Source organism: Myotis davidii, unplaced genomic scaffold, assembly GCF_000327345.1.
Source record: "Myotis davidii unplaced genomic scaffold, ASM32734v1 scaffold46, whole genome shotgun sequence".
In the NCBI taxonomy this organism is placed as follows: domain Eukaryota; kingdom Metazoa; phylum Chordata; class Mammalia; order Chiroptera; family Vespertilionidae; genus Myotis; species Myotis davidii.
The window spans coordinates 5,982,088-5,997,164 of NW_006383006.1; the positions used below are offsets into that span (position 1 = coordinate 5,982,088).

General features: G+C 39.8%; 1 protein-coding gene across 1 annotated transcript in view; it reads right to left on the bottom strand.

Annotated features, from left to right (window-relative positions):
- The window catches only part of EIF2AK4 (eukaryotic translation initiation factor 2 alpha kinase 4), a 112,558-nt gene that overhangs the window by 60,794 nt on the left and 36,687 nt on the right, over positions 1-15,077 (bottom strand). Inside the window, exons 5-9 of the mRNA XM_006778168.2 lie at positions 14,117-14,197; positions 12,666-12,814; positions 7,292-7,407; positions 3,069-3,226; positions 1,584-2,119 (exon numbers count right to left, since the gene is read on the bottom strand). Coding sequence (XP_006778231.1) covers positions 1,584-2,119; positions 3,069-3,226; positions 7,292-7,407; positions 12,666-12,814; positions 14,117-14,197 — 1,040 coding nt within the window. The remainder of the gene's footprint in view (positions 1-1,583; positions 2,120-3,068; positions 3,227-7,291; positions 7,408-12,665; positions 12,815-14,116; positions 14,198-15,077) is intronic.

The window sequence follows — 15,077 nt, forward strand, 5'->3', positions numbered from 1 at the left end:
ATATTATTCTTCAATTTGCTCTTATCTTTTGACCATGTAAAATATACTTTAAGGAGAGAACACAGCATAAGAATCAAAGTTGGCCCATTTTCACAACTGTATGTATATCATGTCTACATCTATTTTATGGCACATAGGAGCTATCTTGTTTAAAGATAAGTGCAGTTGCCCAGCGGTGTGGCTTAGTGGTTGAGCATCAACTTATGAACCAGGAGATTACAGTTTGATTACTGGTCAGGGCACATGCCTGGGTTGTGGGCTTGATCCCCAATAGGGGGTGTGCAGGAGGCAGCCGATCAATGATTCTCTCTCTTCATTGATGCTTCTTTCTCTTTCTCCCTCTCCCTTCCTCTCTGAAATCAATAAAACTATATTTTAAAAAATAAAGATAAGTGCAGCTACTTTACTTTGTAATAGGTATTCCATTCCTGACAGGAAATAACAACATGGATTAGGTCAGACAGATGGCAGTTGGGATAGATGGAAATAGAAGAAGAAATGTTAAGGGTAAAGGAAAAGAAATGAAATGTAGGGATTGAATGAAATGAATTAAAATGAATGGCTGGGAAAAAGAAATAAGGTGAGAAATAAGACGGATTGTTAGAGAAGAAACCCAGTCCAGATCAACTTGCTGGAAAGGGGGACTAGGGGAGTATCTAGAAAAACCAAAACTTAAGAGACCTTATTTCTCACTTAATAGAGCAACAGAGAACGTAGGTCTGGCTTGGACTGAGAGCAGAGGCAGGGTTCACCTAGAAAGCACTGAGTGAAAAGACCTGCACAAAGACTAGGCCAGAGGGAAACCTCTCAGTAAGGATTCTCTTAAAGCGGATAAAACTTGGCTCTGCAATTAAATGTGCACCTGTAATTCACAGATGTCGAAAAGCTTCTGGCTAGAGCAAGGAAGTCATTTGCACTCCAGGGCTTGGCTGAATGAGACATTGCTAATGAAGAAGAATGGTTAAGAAGAAGAAGATGTGCTCAGTTGGTTGGGCATTGTCCTGTGCACACGAAGACTGCCAGTTCGATTCCAGTTAGGGCACATGCTCAGATTGGGGGCTCCATCCCCAGTAGGGGGCGTGCAGGAGGCAGCTGATTTCCCTCTGACACTGATATTTCTCTCTCTCCCCCCTTCTCCCTTCTTCTCTTTAAAATTCTTAGAAAAAAAATAATAAGGGGCAGAATTACTACTCTCCTAAAGATGTTTTCTAAATAGGAGGCCCTGCCTGTGATCCCTTAGGAACTAGAAGCAAAGGTAGACAGAGAGGCGCTTCCATTTGTATTACCTGGGGTATATCCACCGTAGCCATCCTTCCAGACTTCCTAGAGCAGGCAGTCCCCAAAAAGCGTTTAAAAATCAATTATTAAGCCTAAGTGAATTTAGGAAAATGTGGGAGTTAAGGGAATCATAAACATAAGGAAACAGAACATATGTGGCTGGAAAAGAACTGAGAAAACAAAGAATAAACTCTAACTCTGTGGCTCACTTCTCAGCTTATACACATCACTGAGATGTTTAGCATCGAAGCACAATAAAAGCACAGCAGTGAAGTGCAATTGGAGAGAATCTCAATGATACTCACTTCTTTAGAAAATCCTGAAAGTCAGCAGGTAAGTCACGAGGGATGGTCACAGGGTACTCTCCACATTCTTGTCCTTGGCTGAGAGAGAGCAGCAAAAGGCCAAGGTGCCAAACATCCCCTTTCTTCCCCGTTCTATAAGGCAGAGCACTGTCACTAAAACGAACCCGAGTTTGCTCAAACACATCCTCCTTGCAAATGTCTGCGAGGCGCTTAGAAATGCTGTAGTCTGTAATCTTGATAGTGCCCTCTGCGTCCACCAAGACACTCGAGGTACCCAGAACCTTGTGCACCACGGAATTGCTGTGCAAATAATCGAGGCCCGACAAGAGCTGAGCTGCGTACTTGCGAAGCAGAGGCACAGGGATGGGGCCTGTGTGGCTCAGGTGTGCAGCAAGGGAGACCCCATTGAAGTGCTCCACCAAAATGTGCACCACGATGGAGTCGTCTTGCTCTCGGAGATTCATTGCGAAGCAGCGTACTACATTGGGATGGCTCAACTTTACCAGTGAGTTGAATTCTGTTTCTGCCCCTTGGATCTGATAAGGAAAAAAGGGGTAATATTGGGTTGATCTGCAGTATCTGGTGTTTTACTTCAAAAGTGAAATATTTAATAGAAAACATACTTTGAAAGGATAAGAGAAGGAATATGCCCTAAACTGACCCTCCCCTAAACCATATGGTCAACCTATTAGTTCATAAAGTGGAAAAAATTTAGTTAATTCTCAACTTCTTTGATCTCAAAACCTAGTATATAAATACTATAGAATTAGTGAGCAGTTTTTAAAATTTCTTTTGCAATAGGCTACCAGAAAAAGGAAACATTAATTTCAAAATAATTAATTTCAAAAAAACCCTTTCTGATTATAAAGATTAACGGTCAACATTTTAATAAGTACTAATACAAAATAAAAACCCCATAAATAACAACAACAACAACAAATTATCTATGTGATTACCACTGAAAGACAACTGTTATGATTTTGGTATTTACTTCCAGAATTTCTTCTATCGGAAATACACATGCCTTCTAAACACAAGACTTTAACCTACAGTTTTGTTACCTTTTTATTATGTAACACTGCAATATGTAATATTAAATGTTCTCCTTAAACTCAGTGTTATAAATTACTCTAAACTTCTCAAGTCCCCTAGAATTCAGTTTTTAAGCAATATTTCAAAAGATTGCAAAAAGCATGCCTTTGTAGCACTATTGAGAGATGGCAATTAATGCCACAATAGAGGCTGAGAAAGAAGGTTAAGAAATCAGCTGCAAAAGTTTGGGTCACGCTGTGAAAGTTCGGAAAGAGGAAGCAAGAAGCTGAGAAAACTGGTAAAAATGGAGCTGGTCCCCCTCCATCCCTCTGGTTAAACTGATCTCATATCATTCTGATCACCTTTACTAGCCAATCAAATGCACAGCTTTCTGTCAACTCCTAAAGCTTGAAATTAGGTCCTTTGCTCAGTGAGCCCTTTCGGATGGCCTACCTGCTTTTTGCACTTATCAATCTTCTCTTTTTCTTGATTGGTAAGGAAAGGACCGATTTTTTTCTGCCACTGAAGGACCCACTCATACAACAAGACGAAGCTGCCCGTGGCTGTTTCCAAAGCATTGTAGACTAGTTTTCCAAGCTGCTCATCACAGGCTGCACATTAAGAGAAAAATGTAATTAACACTCACTGGTACACTTTCTGTGGGGATAAAAAATATATACATGGCATTCATTTGCCAGTGGATGCCATGTGCTACTTAAGAAAAATATGATTTCATATAATGTATGCTCTTTGTAACTAAGTTTTAATATTTATCAATATACTCTGAACCCCAAAATACTAATTACTATAAAGGGACAAAAATCAGCAGTGAGATCTTAGTATCTGATGAGTGTTCTCCTAGTAGCCAGGATTCACAATGTTACTTTCATAACCAGTTCACCTCTGATGACACCTCTCAGCGCGATAGTGAACCCTTGCAAAGCTAAATACCAACTAATGTGACAGAAGGAATTTGGAAACAGAAACACTCCACCAGATTACTTCATCAATGTGCATCAGTGTGCACAGTGTAAACAAGTTTTAGTAATCTGGAAATCTGAAAACAATGATTTTTCTAAACACAAAATCTGAATGCATTCAGTAAATACATACTAGCTAAAAGTTTTGAGGGAAGGAACCAGAAATGACAGTTTAAATTTGAAGCTAGAAAGATATACATTTATTTAGTGATAGGTATATGGTTTTCACTTGTACCTGGAGTGCTCAATTTCTGTAACACCAAAATTTTTCTTATAAAAATCTATATTTTCATTAAATTTTGTAATTAAAGTATGTTGGCATGTGACATTGTATTCATTTCAGGTATACAGCATGGTGATCTTGATATTTGTATACTTTGTGATGTGATAACCATGACACATCTAGTAACCATCTGCCACTGTACAAAGGCATTATAATATCAGTGGCTCTATTCCCTTTGCAGTATATAAAAATCTATATTTTCATTAAAGACTATTATTGAAAATTGCAAAAACATTAAAAATGACAAAAAAATCACCCACAATACCACCATTTTTTGTTTTTAATATATTTTTATTGACTTCAGAGAGGAAGGGGGAGGGAGAGAGACAGAAACATCAATGATAATTGATCGGCTGCCTCCTTCATGCTCCCTACTGAGGATTGAGCCTGTAACCCAGGCATGTGCCCTGACCAATAATTGAACTGCGACCTCCTGTTCATAGGTCGATGCTCAACCACTGAGCCTGTTTCTCTTATTATATAAATAATAGTTTCCTGTGATGTTGCACTGTTCTCAAAATGAAAAACTTTTTTCAAAGAAATACAGTGGGGCCTTGACTTACGAGTGTCCCGACTAACGAGTTTTTCGAGATACGAGCTGTCTCTTGCCAATTTTTTGCTTTGAGTTGCAAGCTAAAATTCGGGTTACGAGCCAGCTTCAGATACCCCACCGCTAGTTGGTGCAGCGAACGTCACAGTGAACGCCACAACATCAGCCCAGCCAGCATCATGTGTCTCACTCATTCACTTTTTGATTTGACATACGAGTGATTTGAGTTACGAGCTCCATCACAGAATGAATTAAACTCATAAGTCAAGGCCCCACTGTAATGTGTTTTTTTTTCCATTTAAAATCTGAAAAGTGAAGAAACCTGCATATGTAGGACATAGAGGCCTTAGCAAAAATACTTTGAGAAATATGGCTGAACTAGCACACCTAAACTTTTTATCTGAGAAGCAGTTTTCACTTCATAGAAATGCTGACAATTTAAAAAGGTTTAATTAAAATGATCTGTTAACGCTAGTCATAAACAAATCCTGACATTCTTAGGCTAAGCAGAAAAACCCCCGATGTCAACCAAAGGAAGCAACCTGTGCAATGTGGGATCTAAGTAGTACACACACACTAGAGACACAGATATCACATACTGATGGGATAAACTATGATGTTATTTACATAAAAAGCTTAACTACATTACACAGTACAATGCCTTAAATATCCTCTTCCCAACTGGGGCTAGATAGGTATTTCACAATTGCTGGGTCTTTTTTGTTTCACTACTTTTATTGTTGCCTCTCCCTGTCACTTTTGCATGATGGGGCTAATAAAGGACAAAAGAACACACTGTAATGAGGCTGAAGGAAAATATGTCACAGAAAGAACTCAAACTGAGTCTATAATACGCTAACAATGGTCATCATTTATGCAGACAGTTTCTATCGTGCTTTATCCATAAGGAAGCTCTAATGGCTTTAAACTGAAAACAAAATATTAATTAGTAGATCTTTTATAAAAATATTTCACAGAAAATTAGAACATACTTTAAAAACTAGACCCATTGTGAGAAAACAAAATAATTTATGCAATTGTTTTATAAAAAACTTTCAGATTACAAATGTCTTCTGATGAGGGTATAAACTAAGGTGAATATGTGTAATAACTATCAATGAGAATAGGAAACCAAGTTAAGGTAATAAGTAGTTAGATTGATTTCTCTTCCCGATCTCCCAGATTATTAAAAGTAGTGAGTTTTATGTTGCCAATTCATGAGCCTGAAATGCCCGAAGTCAAGGACAGTCTCAAGACCAAAGTTAATCATCTCTACCAAGGTCCTGAACCTGTCCAGTGGCCACTTTGAACAGGGCAGGCTCTGTGTATGAAAAGAATTCTGTCCAGTCCAGCCAAGGTCAAGTGTCCATTTCACAGACCATTCAGATACTTGGTTTCTTCTCCTCCCACCTGCTGCCTGCTTCCTGGCAGCTCCCCTGCTTATTTGTAACTCCTTAAAGAGGAAGGGAAAAAGACACCGAAAAAAAGCAAACTCAATTTAGGTAATGTGGCTACCATATTCATGGAATTAAACATTAAACTTAGGCATGTTCTCCCTGGGGCTGGGGTGGGGTGGGGTAGGGTGGGAGGGCACAACCACACCCACTTCTTCCTCCCAGACACCTTACATTTGCCTTTCTGCTAAGCTCTTAGGGCCCTTCTTCTGCCTCTGTAACTTGTTTCCTGCACTTATGTAGCACAGCTGGCTCACTTCTACTTCTGTAACTTTCTAAATAAGCTTTATCTTATAATTTGAAAAAAAAATTGTCAAATTAATTCTATACAAGTGATTCTACGCCACTTAGTGGTTATATCAGTACTAGAGGCCGGTATATAGATTCGTACACCGGTGGGGTCCCTCGCCTGGCCTGTGCCCCCTTGCAATCCGAGACCCCTCAGGGGATGTCTGACTGCCAGTTTTGGCTGATCCCAGCACCGAAGCGGCAGGCGGCTGGGCACTGCACCACTCCCACTCATCCTGGCCCGCTGAGCCTGCTGCTGCAGCTTGGTAGTGCCACATGAGCTGCACTCGCCAGCCCTGAACCTGGGGTAGCTCCTGCGTTGAGCATCTGCCCCCTGGTGGTCAGTGCACATCATAGCGACCGGTCAAACAGTCGATTGGTTGCTTAGGGTTTTATATATATAGATGGCTGATAAAAGATGATGGCATTTAGGGCAAAGGAGTAGATAATGAAAACTTGATTTTAGCATAAACAATTCAAATCACAAATTGCTGAACCACTTCACTCCAAATAGCCATCAATAGACAAAACTACTAAATAAGATACATAGAGAATAAAATGGGAAAAAAGAAAATGGTTTTCCTAGTCAGGCACAACATGCGTACTGGGAAAATGCTAACCAAGTAGATGGATATCAACTTAAGAAAATAGGATTTGGTCAGTAAAGATCACAGGCATTAGTGAAACTAATGTAATAGTGTACGTCAACTGTAATTGAAAACAAAAACTATTTAAAGAAAAGATTATAGGCATTAGAACTCATTTTGTTACATATATTTCATCAGTAACAAATGCACATGATGCAAAATTCTACTAATTCATAATATTTCAACCATTTTGGTTTCTAAAGCTCAAGTGATTATAATGATGATGAAATTTAAATTATCTTCCTGCTAACAATATTTCCAAGAGCCTAGGTTTTAATTTCTATCTTACAGAAGGGGAAGCCTGAGGGACTTCTCATTGTGGCCATTAGGAATGGGAGCTAGAATGACCGACTATCAGCTCACCGTCTTCCTTGGGCTGTACGGTCTAGAGGCCGGGGTGTCTACTCTACCTCATTTCTTCATGATTAACTTTTGTTGTTAGAAAGGTTGAATGAATTTAGCTAGTTTACTCACCAATACATTTTCCTTTGTGCACCATGAGCTGATCAGTATTACCCACAGAGAAATACAGGATTTCACAAGAGCCAGGAGAATCTTCACTATTACATACAGAATACTGCCGCTCTCGCCTTAAAAATAAATTTGGACATGATTATTTTTTTCCACCTTCTTGCCCCTCCATTTTCTCCTGTTTACTAGACTATTCATAGTCTCACATCTGTTCCTACTGGGAATTGAGCTTAAGGGGCTAATGGGAAAGTTGTTCAGCTCCCCCATTTCCCATTGAGGTCTTTCCCACATGAACTCTACAAACCCCCAACTCTAGATCTCCACTGTCCAATGTGGCAGCCATTAGCCACATGTGGATATCTAAATCTAAACTAATTAAAATTAAATTGAAAATTCAGTTCTTCGCCCTGGCTGGTGTGGCTCGGTTGGTTGAGCATTGTCCCATGCACTGAGAGGTCGCTGGTTTGAGTCCTAGTCAGGGCACATGCCCCAGATGCAGGCTCGATACCAAGTAGGGGGCTGCAGGAGGCAGTCAACCGATGTTTCTTTCTCCTTGTCCCTTCCTCTCTCTCTAAAGTCAATAAGAACTTTTTAAAAAAAATTCAGTTCTTCGACTGTAGTAGTCACATTTAAGTACTTAGTGGCCAAAAGTGGCCAACATTAGCATAAAACAGCGGTTCTCAACCTGTGGGTCGCGACCCCTTTGGCGGTCGAACGACCTTTTCACAGGGGTCGCCTAAGGCCATCCTGCATATCAGATATTTACATTACGATTCATAACAGTAGCAACATTACAGCTATGAAGTAGCAATGAAAATAATTTTATGGTTGGGTCACAACATGAGGAACTGTATTGAAAGGGCCAGAAGGTTGAGAACCACTGGTATAAAACATTTTCATCATCACAGCAGTTCTACAGAGATTTAGCTCAACCACATTGACCCCACAATATCTTCATTTCAGATGCACATGAACATCTGGGGAAAGCTAAAAAAGCGGGGGGGTGGGGGGGGTTGGAGCACTTCAAATTCCCATTCTCCAAATGGGATCCCAACCACTGAATGATAGATACTCTGCCATTTCCTTTTAATGAAGTCTCTAAAACACTTAAAGCCAAATCCTCCTCCTCTCTTTCTCCATTCTACATTTTTTTTTCCTGAGTGGGAAGCAACTGCTGGGAAGGTAGATTATAATGCAAAAGTAATAAATAAATTGGGGAGAGGGAAGTAGGGAAGAGGCCAGGGAGAGCACTCTTGATGGTCAGGATTGGACACTTTTAAGAAATGCTTTGATGAGGCATCTGGATAAATATAAAGCAGCCCTCTCATTCTAAGCACGATCTTGACTTCTACTTTCACACAGAACACGAGGCAATGGGGAATAAAGCCCACACTTTCTATTGTTCCACCTAAAAATTAGTTGGAATCTGTACATTCTTTCTTTTTCCCAGTCTCTGAGGAAGGCCAGCTATGCTGTCCTCGGTTCCATTTCCTACAGCCTCTCTGGGATCTTGGTGCACTGGCTGTCCCTCTCTCCTGTATGTTCAATCTCCCCTCTAGATTAGCTCCTTCCCCTCAGCTATACATCTCTCCCATCTCTACGTCCTCTTGTTCTTTGTTTTCAAACTTCTGCACTTGCTGTCTCCACTTCTGCCCCTCTACTTACTCTTGATGCTACTGCAATGTCAATAAAACTACCACCTCCCTCTTACCCACTCTCAATCTGGCTTTTCCCCTGGGTTCTTTTATTTTTGTTTGTGGCATAGTCATCTATTCTGTTTCGAGTCAAAAGCATAAGTCTCCTTGGGCTCCCAGACCTCCTACATCTAACTGATCCCCAAGTATCATACTCTCCATTCCCCCTGCCCTGTTGAGATCATCTCCAACGTTCCCCTGGGCACATGTAATGCTCCATTACTAACTGGTCTCTCCACCTCCAATCCTACATCTTCCCTTTCCCCACCCCACTGCACATAAGACCCATTTTGACATGAGTCTCATGTGTCCACATATTCTAACACCAGGGAATGACTAATACATTGTACTTCTAAAGTTACTCATGCAACCAGGGGCACACTGGTTTATGGAGAAAATAATAAAAGCAAAGATTTAAAATGATATATTAGACTTATTAACATAAATTATTTAGAAGCACCTCTGCATCAGCTCTGCCTTCTCCAACGATGGTGCTGATAGTCATTTTAGTCTAGGTCATCTTTACGTTCCTTAGTTTACAGTGTGTAAATGTTTGGTTTTATTTTTTAGAGTTTTAGAATACTCATCATCCCATCATGACAGTTAAATACCAACACAATGAGATGGCTAAGAGTGCTAATAAGAAAAGATGTATCATTATGATTAAAATAAAAGTGCCAAAAAAATGGCAAATGTGGTACATGCTACCTAAGACAGGCTGGCAGCTGGAACAATTCTGAAGGATAAAAAGTAAATCCCACTGAGTTAAAAAAGTAGGACTAAAGAGGTGAAAACCAATGTCACTGATGTCTCTGGCGTTCACCTAAAAATATGTATGTATTTGGTTTTTAGGAGAAGAAAAATAAAAGAATAAAATGGAACACTATGCTTATTTCCTTTGACTTTCTAATCCATAAAGACCAATGAACAGCAAGGAAGGAACAACATCAAGAGTAAATCATGAAGTACTTTGGTATATCAAGGACTTTTTTTTTTTTTAAATATATTTTATTGATTTTTTACAGAGAGGAAAGGAGAGAGATAGAGAGTTAGAAACATCGATGAGAGAGAAACATCGATTTAGCTGCTTCCTGCACACCTCCCACTGGGGATGCGCCCGCAACCCAGGTACATGCCCTTGACCGGAATCGAACCTGGGACCTTTCAGTCCGCAGGCCGACGCTCTATCCACTGAGCCAAACCGGTTTCGGCTCAAGGACTTTTTATTTCTTTACCAAGGAAGCACATGAACTACACTTAAAGATTCATTCTTTCCTAGTCAGTAGTCAACACAGTGACAGAGTTTCATGCAGGGATGTGCAATATTTTGGCAAACATTAGATGAAAACTATTTCATGTTCCTTCTTGGATGCTCATGGGATGTTTTTCTACCCAAGACATACAAATATCACTCTTAGAGAGCATAACAAAAAAACTTTTCCTACCTATGTCAAAGGGAGAATTCCCCCATCCCACTTGAGTAAACTTGCAAATGATCTTTGATCTTAAAAGCAAATCTAATCTTAGACCCATTGTTTATAGTTAGTCACAAAAATGGAAATGTTTAAACTTAAAAAACTGTTTTAATATATCCAGAAAGACTTACTCATAGCATTGATTTATTTCTGCTGTGTGGAGAGCGGCTACAGCGTTTGGACAGGTTCAAGCCTTGGACTAATGAGAGGGCACGGTCCTCTTGTGGCAAGGCCACATGCAAGTCCCAGCTTGAGGGCAAAGCACAATTATAGCAAAGGCTATGGTTGTAAGCTTGACCGTACAGTCCAGTGGTTCTCAATCTTGGCTGCACATTAGAATTACCTGGGAATCTTTTTAAAATCCTGATTTCTGGGCCTCATCCTCCGGAAATTCTGTTTCTTTGTTATGGGGTGGGGCCACAACATTAGTAACAAAGAAATAGAATTTCCGGAGGCTGAGGCCCAGAAATCAGGATTTTAAAAAGATTCCCAGGTGATTCTAATGTGCAGCCAAGGTTGAGAACCACTGGTATAGTCTGAACCTGTGGTCCTAGGTGGCTAAGTGATATAGGTTGCAGGAGGTGCAGCAAGTGCTGCCAAAACAAAGCTTGATAGAGTTCAGGTGCATGTAATTGAGTAGATTCGAAACCCAGAGAATATTGTAAACATCTTGACCACGCCCTTACTTTGCCTTGTGGAATCTGGCTATAAAATAAAGACTCGGCTTGCAGGCTGTGGCACTGTCTCTCCATCCGAGAGCAACGTCCCACCTAGACCCAGCTATATTCTCTTGTCTGTCTTCTTTAATCCTTCACTGCCTCCCCTCAGGTTCACCTCTAGCCATGCTGAGCGCACTCACTGCTGATTCTAACACAATAGAAATTTGTTAAGTATTTCTTAGTGAAATGCTGTCAACTTCAAACTATGTTGCCTACTGGAAGCCCAGTTGCAAAAATAATCTAAATTAGTGTAAGGAGTTATAACTTAAAATTAAATTGTTACCAGAAACAGTATTCAAGAGAAAATTCAGCTCACCTTAACAGTAGGTGACTAAATGTTAATATCCAAATGATTTCTAAGCTGATTTTTTTTAAAGTCAGTAATTAGAGAAAGAACTGAAACGTTTCCTTCTTATGAAGAATCTATAACCTGGAAGTTTATATGTCTTTAATTTTGTATCTAAAATGTTTCTTTCGCCCTAACTCGTTTGGCTCAGTGGATAGAGCGTCAGCCTTTGGACTGAAGGGTCCCAGGTTCGATTCCAGTCAAGGGCATGTACTTTGGTTGCGGGCACATCCCCATTGGGAGGTGTGCAGGAGGCAGCTGATCGATGTTTCTCTCTCATTGGTGTTTCTAACTCTCTATCCCTCTCCCTTCCTCTCTGTAAAAAATCAATAAAATATATTTTAAAAATAAATAAATAAAATGTTTCTTTCCAGAGAAGAAAAACGTTGGTTTTCAGTGTTGCTTAGATTCTCAAGAGACAGTTTAAACACATAAGGAAGCTGAATTATACTACCTACACTACTTGATCACCTACCCACTCATAAATGGATTCTGTACTAAAATTTCTTTCTGATCCACAGAGGGTCACAACAAATATGTAGGGACGTCTCAATTTTTTAGTGGAAAGGATGTGGAGGAAGAGGTAGTATCTTTCCTATGACCCCTGGTGACAGGGAACAACCCAGGAGCCCACCTGCAAGGACAGGGGCCTTAGCAGCTACAGGAAGGGGAGCCCTGGCAACAAACTGGGGCTCCATTCTCAGGTAAAGAATCTTCTACACACACCACGCCCATTTGGAGCATTTCCCACATCCGTGGTGGGGCCTAAGCAGTTACAGACCAAAAACAAATACAGTGGAAATTTGACTGGATGATGATTCTGATGGAAGAACAAATTTTTAAGTCACTTATTAACTAGTTAGATCATTGGAAGTCAGATCAAACTGCACTGGAGGCAAGATTGTGAAGTGTGATAGATATGAAGGTGAGTGAGCAATAAAACTAGTTTAATTAAAAATACTTAGAAAGTGTTAAAACAAATGAAAATTTTGTTTCATATGGCTAACAAATAGTATATTAAGACATATAGGCTTTGAAAAAGTTATTAAAACGACTATCTGAAAATTCATCAACTTTCACAACAAGTTGTTTTATTCCTTCTACATCTTTCATTCTTCCAGATCAGAAATCTCAAGGACTTACCTAGATCTTCCAGAGGAGTTGGTCCGATGTTTACCGTTTCCTACAAAGTCAGGAGAGCCTCCATGTGGAACAGCAGCTGTTCTGTGTCCTCCTGGGTCCTTCCTAGAGATATGATCTTGGTTTGAAAAACTAGCAATTTCCAAACGTTCCTAGAAAAAAAGAAAAGGAAACCTACTTTAGACGTAGGTCATAAATGGAAGACAATCATGGTGTATAATTATGAATTCAGGAGAAAGTGCATATTTTATTTAAACGAAATGCTTTCAAGTATAATAAAGTTGAACTCAACTTTTAAAAGTTTAATGTCCAAGAAAACACTCATGGATACGGACAACAGTGTGGTGATTGCTGGGGTGGGGTGGTTCTGGAGGAGGGTACAGGGGGGATAAATGGTGATGGACTAAGACTTGACTCGGGGGTGGTGAACACACAGTACAGTGTAGAGATGGTGTGTTGTGGAATTATGCACCTGAGACCTGTACAATTTTGTTAACCAGTGTTACCCCAGTAAGTTAAATAAAAAGGAAAATAAATAAAAATGATAACAATTTAATATCCAAATATGTACTGGTTCAGGAACTGAAGGTCAGATTACAGTTTTAAATGGAAATGTTAGAATCTTGGAATATGCATAAAAAGTTAGAAAGAAGAACAAGAGGAAAGAACGGAAAGCATTCAAAGAGAGAGCAAGGTGGAAGAGGGAAGGCAGATCAGACATAACGCAGGAGACCTGGTGGAAACATCTTACAATTTGTACACAACTTTGCACTTTCAGAGGGTAGTATATTTACTAGTATCTGTGGGAATAATTACATGAGACAGAAAGGGGACATCATAAGTCCCATTTTAAGGGACAAGGAAAATAAGTCACAGAGCGTGTCACCTAAAGGTCCCAGTACAAAAGCCAAAGCTTTAAGCCAGGTGCTGCTTCTCATACATCAGTGCCTCCTCCCACCACACCTCATAGCTTCCTTTTAGTTAACTGCCATCATTTTGGAAAATGGAATGAGTAACGCATTTTTATTCAGCTGGACACAGGAAAAATATAGAAAAAAGGACTTTATCCTTTTTCACACTGCTTTGAAACCTGCTCTGTAAATCCCTTTTCCATCACTGAATGAAATCTCAAGTAGAGCCTTATGGTTTCCAGTCACTACTCAGTAAGAACAAATTGTTTTATTTTCCAAGTATTAAGAATTCCAGTCTGAGTTAATTATCAAAACTTCAATATCATCTCTCCCTCGACTCATCTAATAAACTACCAGAGGTGCATAAGCCTAAGTCACTTACAGATAATATACAATTCTAAATTTTGCTTCCTGTTTGGTGATTCTTTTAGTGCTTCATTTTGAGCTTTACTACTGAAATAACGCAGGAAGGGGAAACATCATCCATAGCAATAAGATTTTATGTTAGCAAAACATTTTAGTATGGCAGACTGGATAGTGTACCTGCTTGGCCATTTCTTTCCTTTTTTTCTCTTCTTTGATCTCTTCTTTCCTTCTCTGAATCTCATGAAGGATTTCACGTTGCTGAAAGAGATCATATTGCCATCAAAGGCCAATCTTTGAAACCTCTACAACATAAAAGTTCTGGAATTATAAAAACTCTTGTAATTTGTAAAATTCACAAGCCCTTTCTTCCTAAGAGACCTGAATACATGGAGCCTAGTTCAAACTGTAGTTACATCAGTTTTATCAGAGACTTATGCAATAGGCATTCCCATTTAACTAGGTATGAAGACCGTGGGGGAGGGACAGTTGCCCCCATTCTTCAAGTTCCTTGTAGAGAGACTTTCACTACAGCAACTCTGTTGGACTCTCCTGTCCTCCCACATGTGACTCAGCCCCTCTTCTGTGATGTCTGCCTCACTGCGGAGAACATGCACGTGTGCTGCTCTCTGCCATGGGGTCCAGGGCAGATCTGGAGGAGGTGAGCTGTTCTCAGTGCCTGGGACCAGGGTGGCACGGGCACCACCACCACAGCCACACACTATCAGCTGCATTCTCCAATCAGCTTTCTCAGTATTAAAAGCGATATGTTGATCCCCATCCAATCAACTTATGTATCTATTGCTCCACTGGGTCTAAATTTAGGTAGGGAAAAATAATGTGTTTTTATGAGTCCCCTAAAATTCAAGATTGTAATATCAAAACCATTAAGACAGTCAACAAAAGGTGTAACAGCAATAATACAAAATGAGAAAACATGTCCCAAGCTAACAGGCAGTTTTAGCAATACACCAAAACAAGATTGTTAGCTAAATATTCACTGTCTATACCAGGCGTGGGCAAACTACGGCCCATTTAAAATGAATAAAACTAAAAAAAAAAAAAAAAAGACCGTACCCTTTTATGTAATGATGTTTACTTTGAATTTATATTAGTTCACACAAACACTCCATCCATGCTT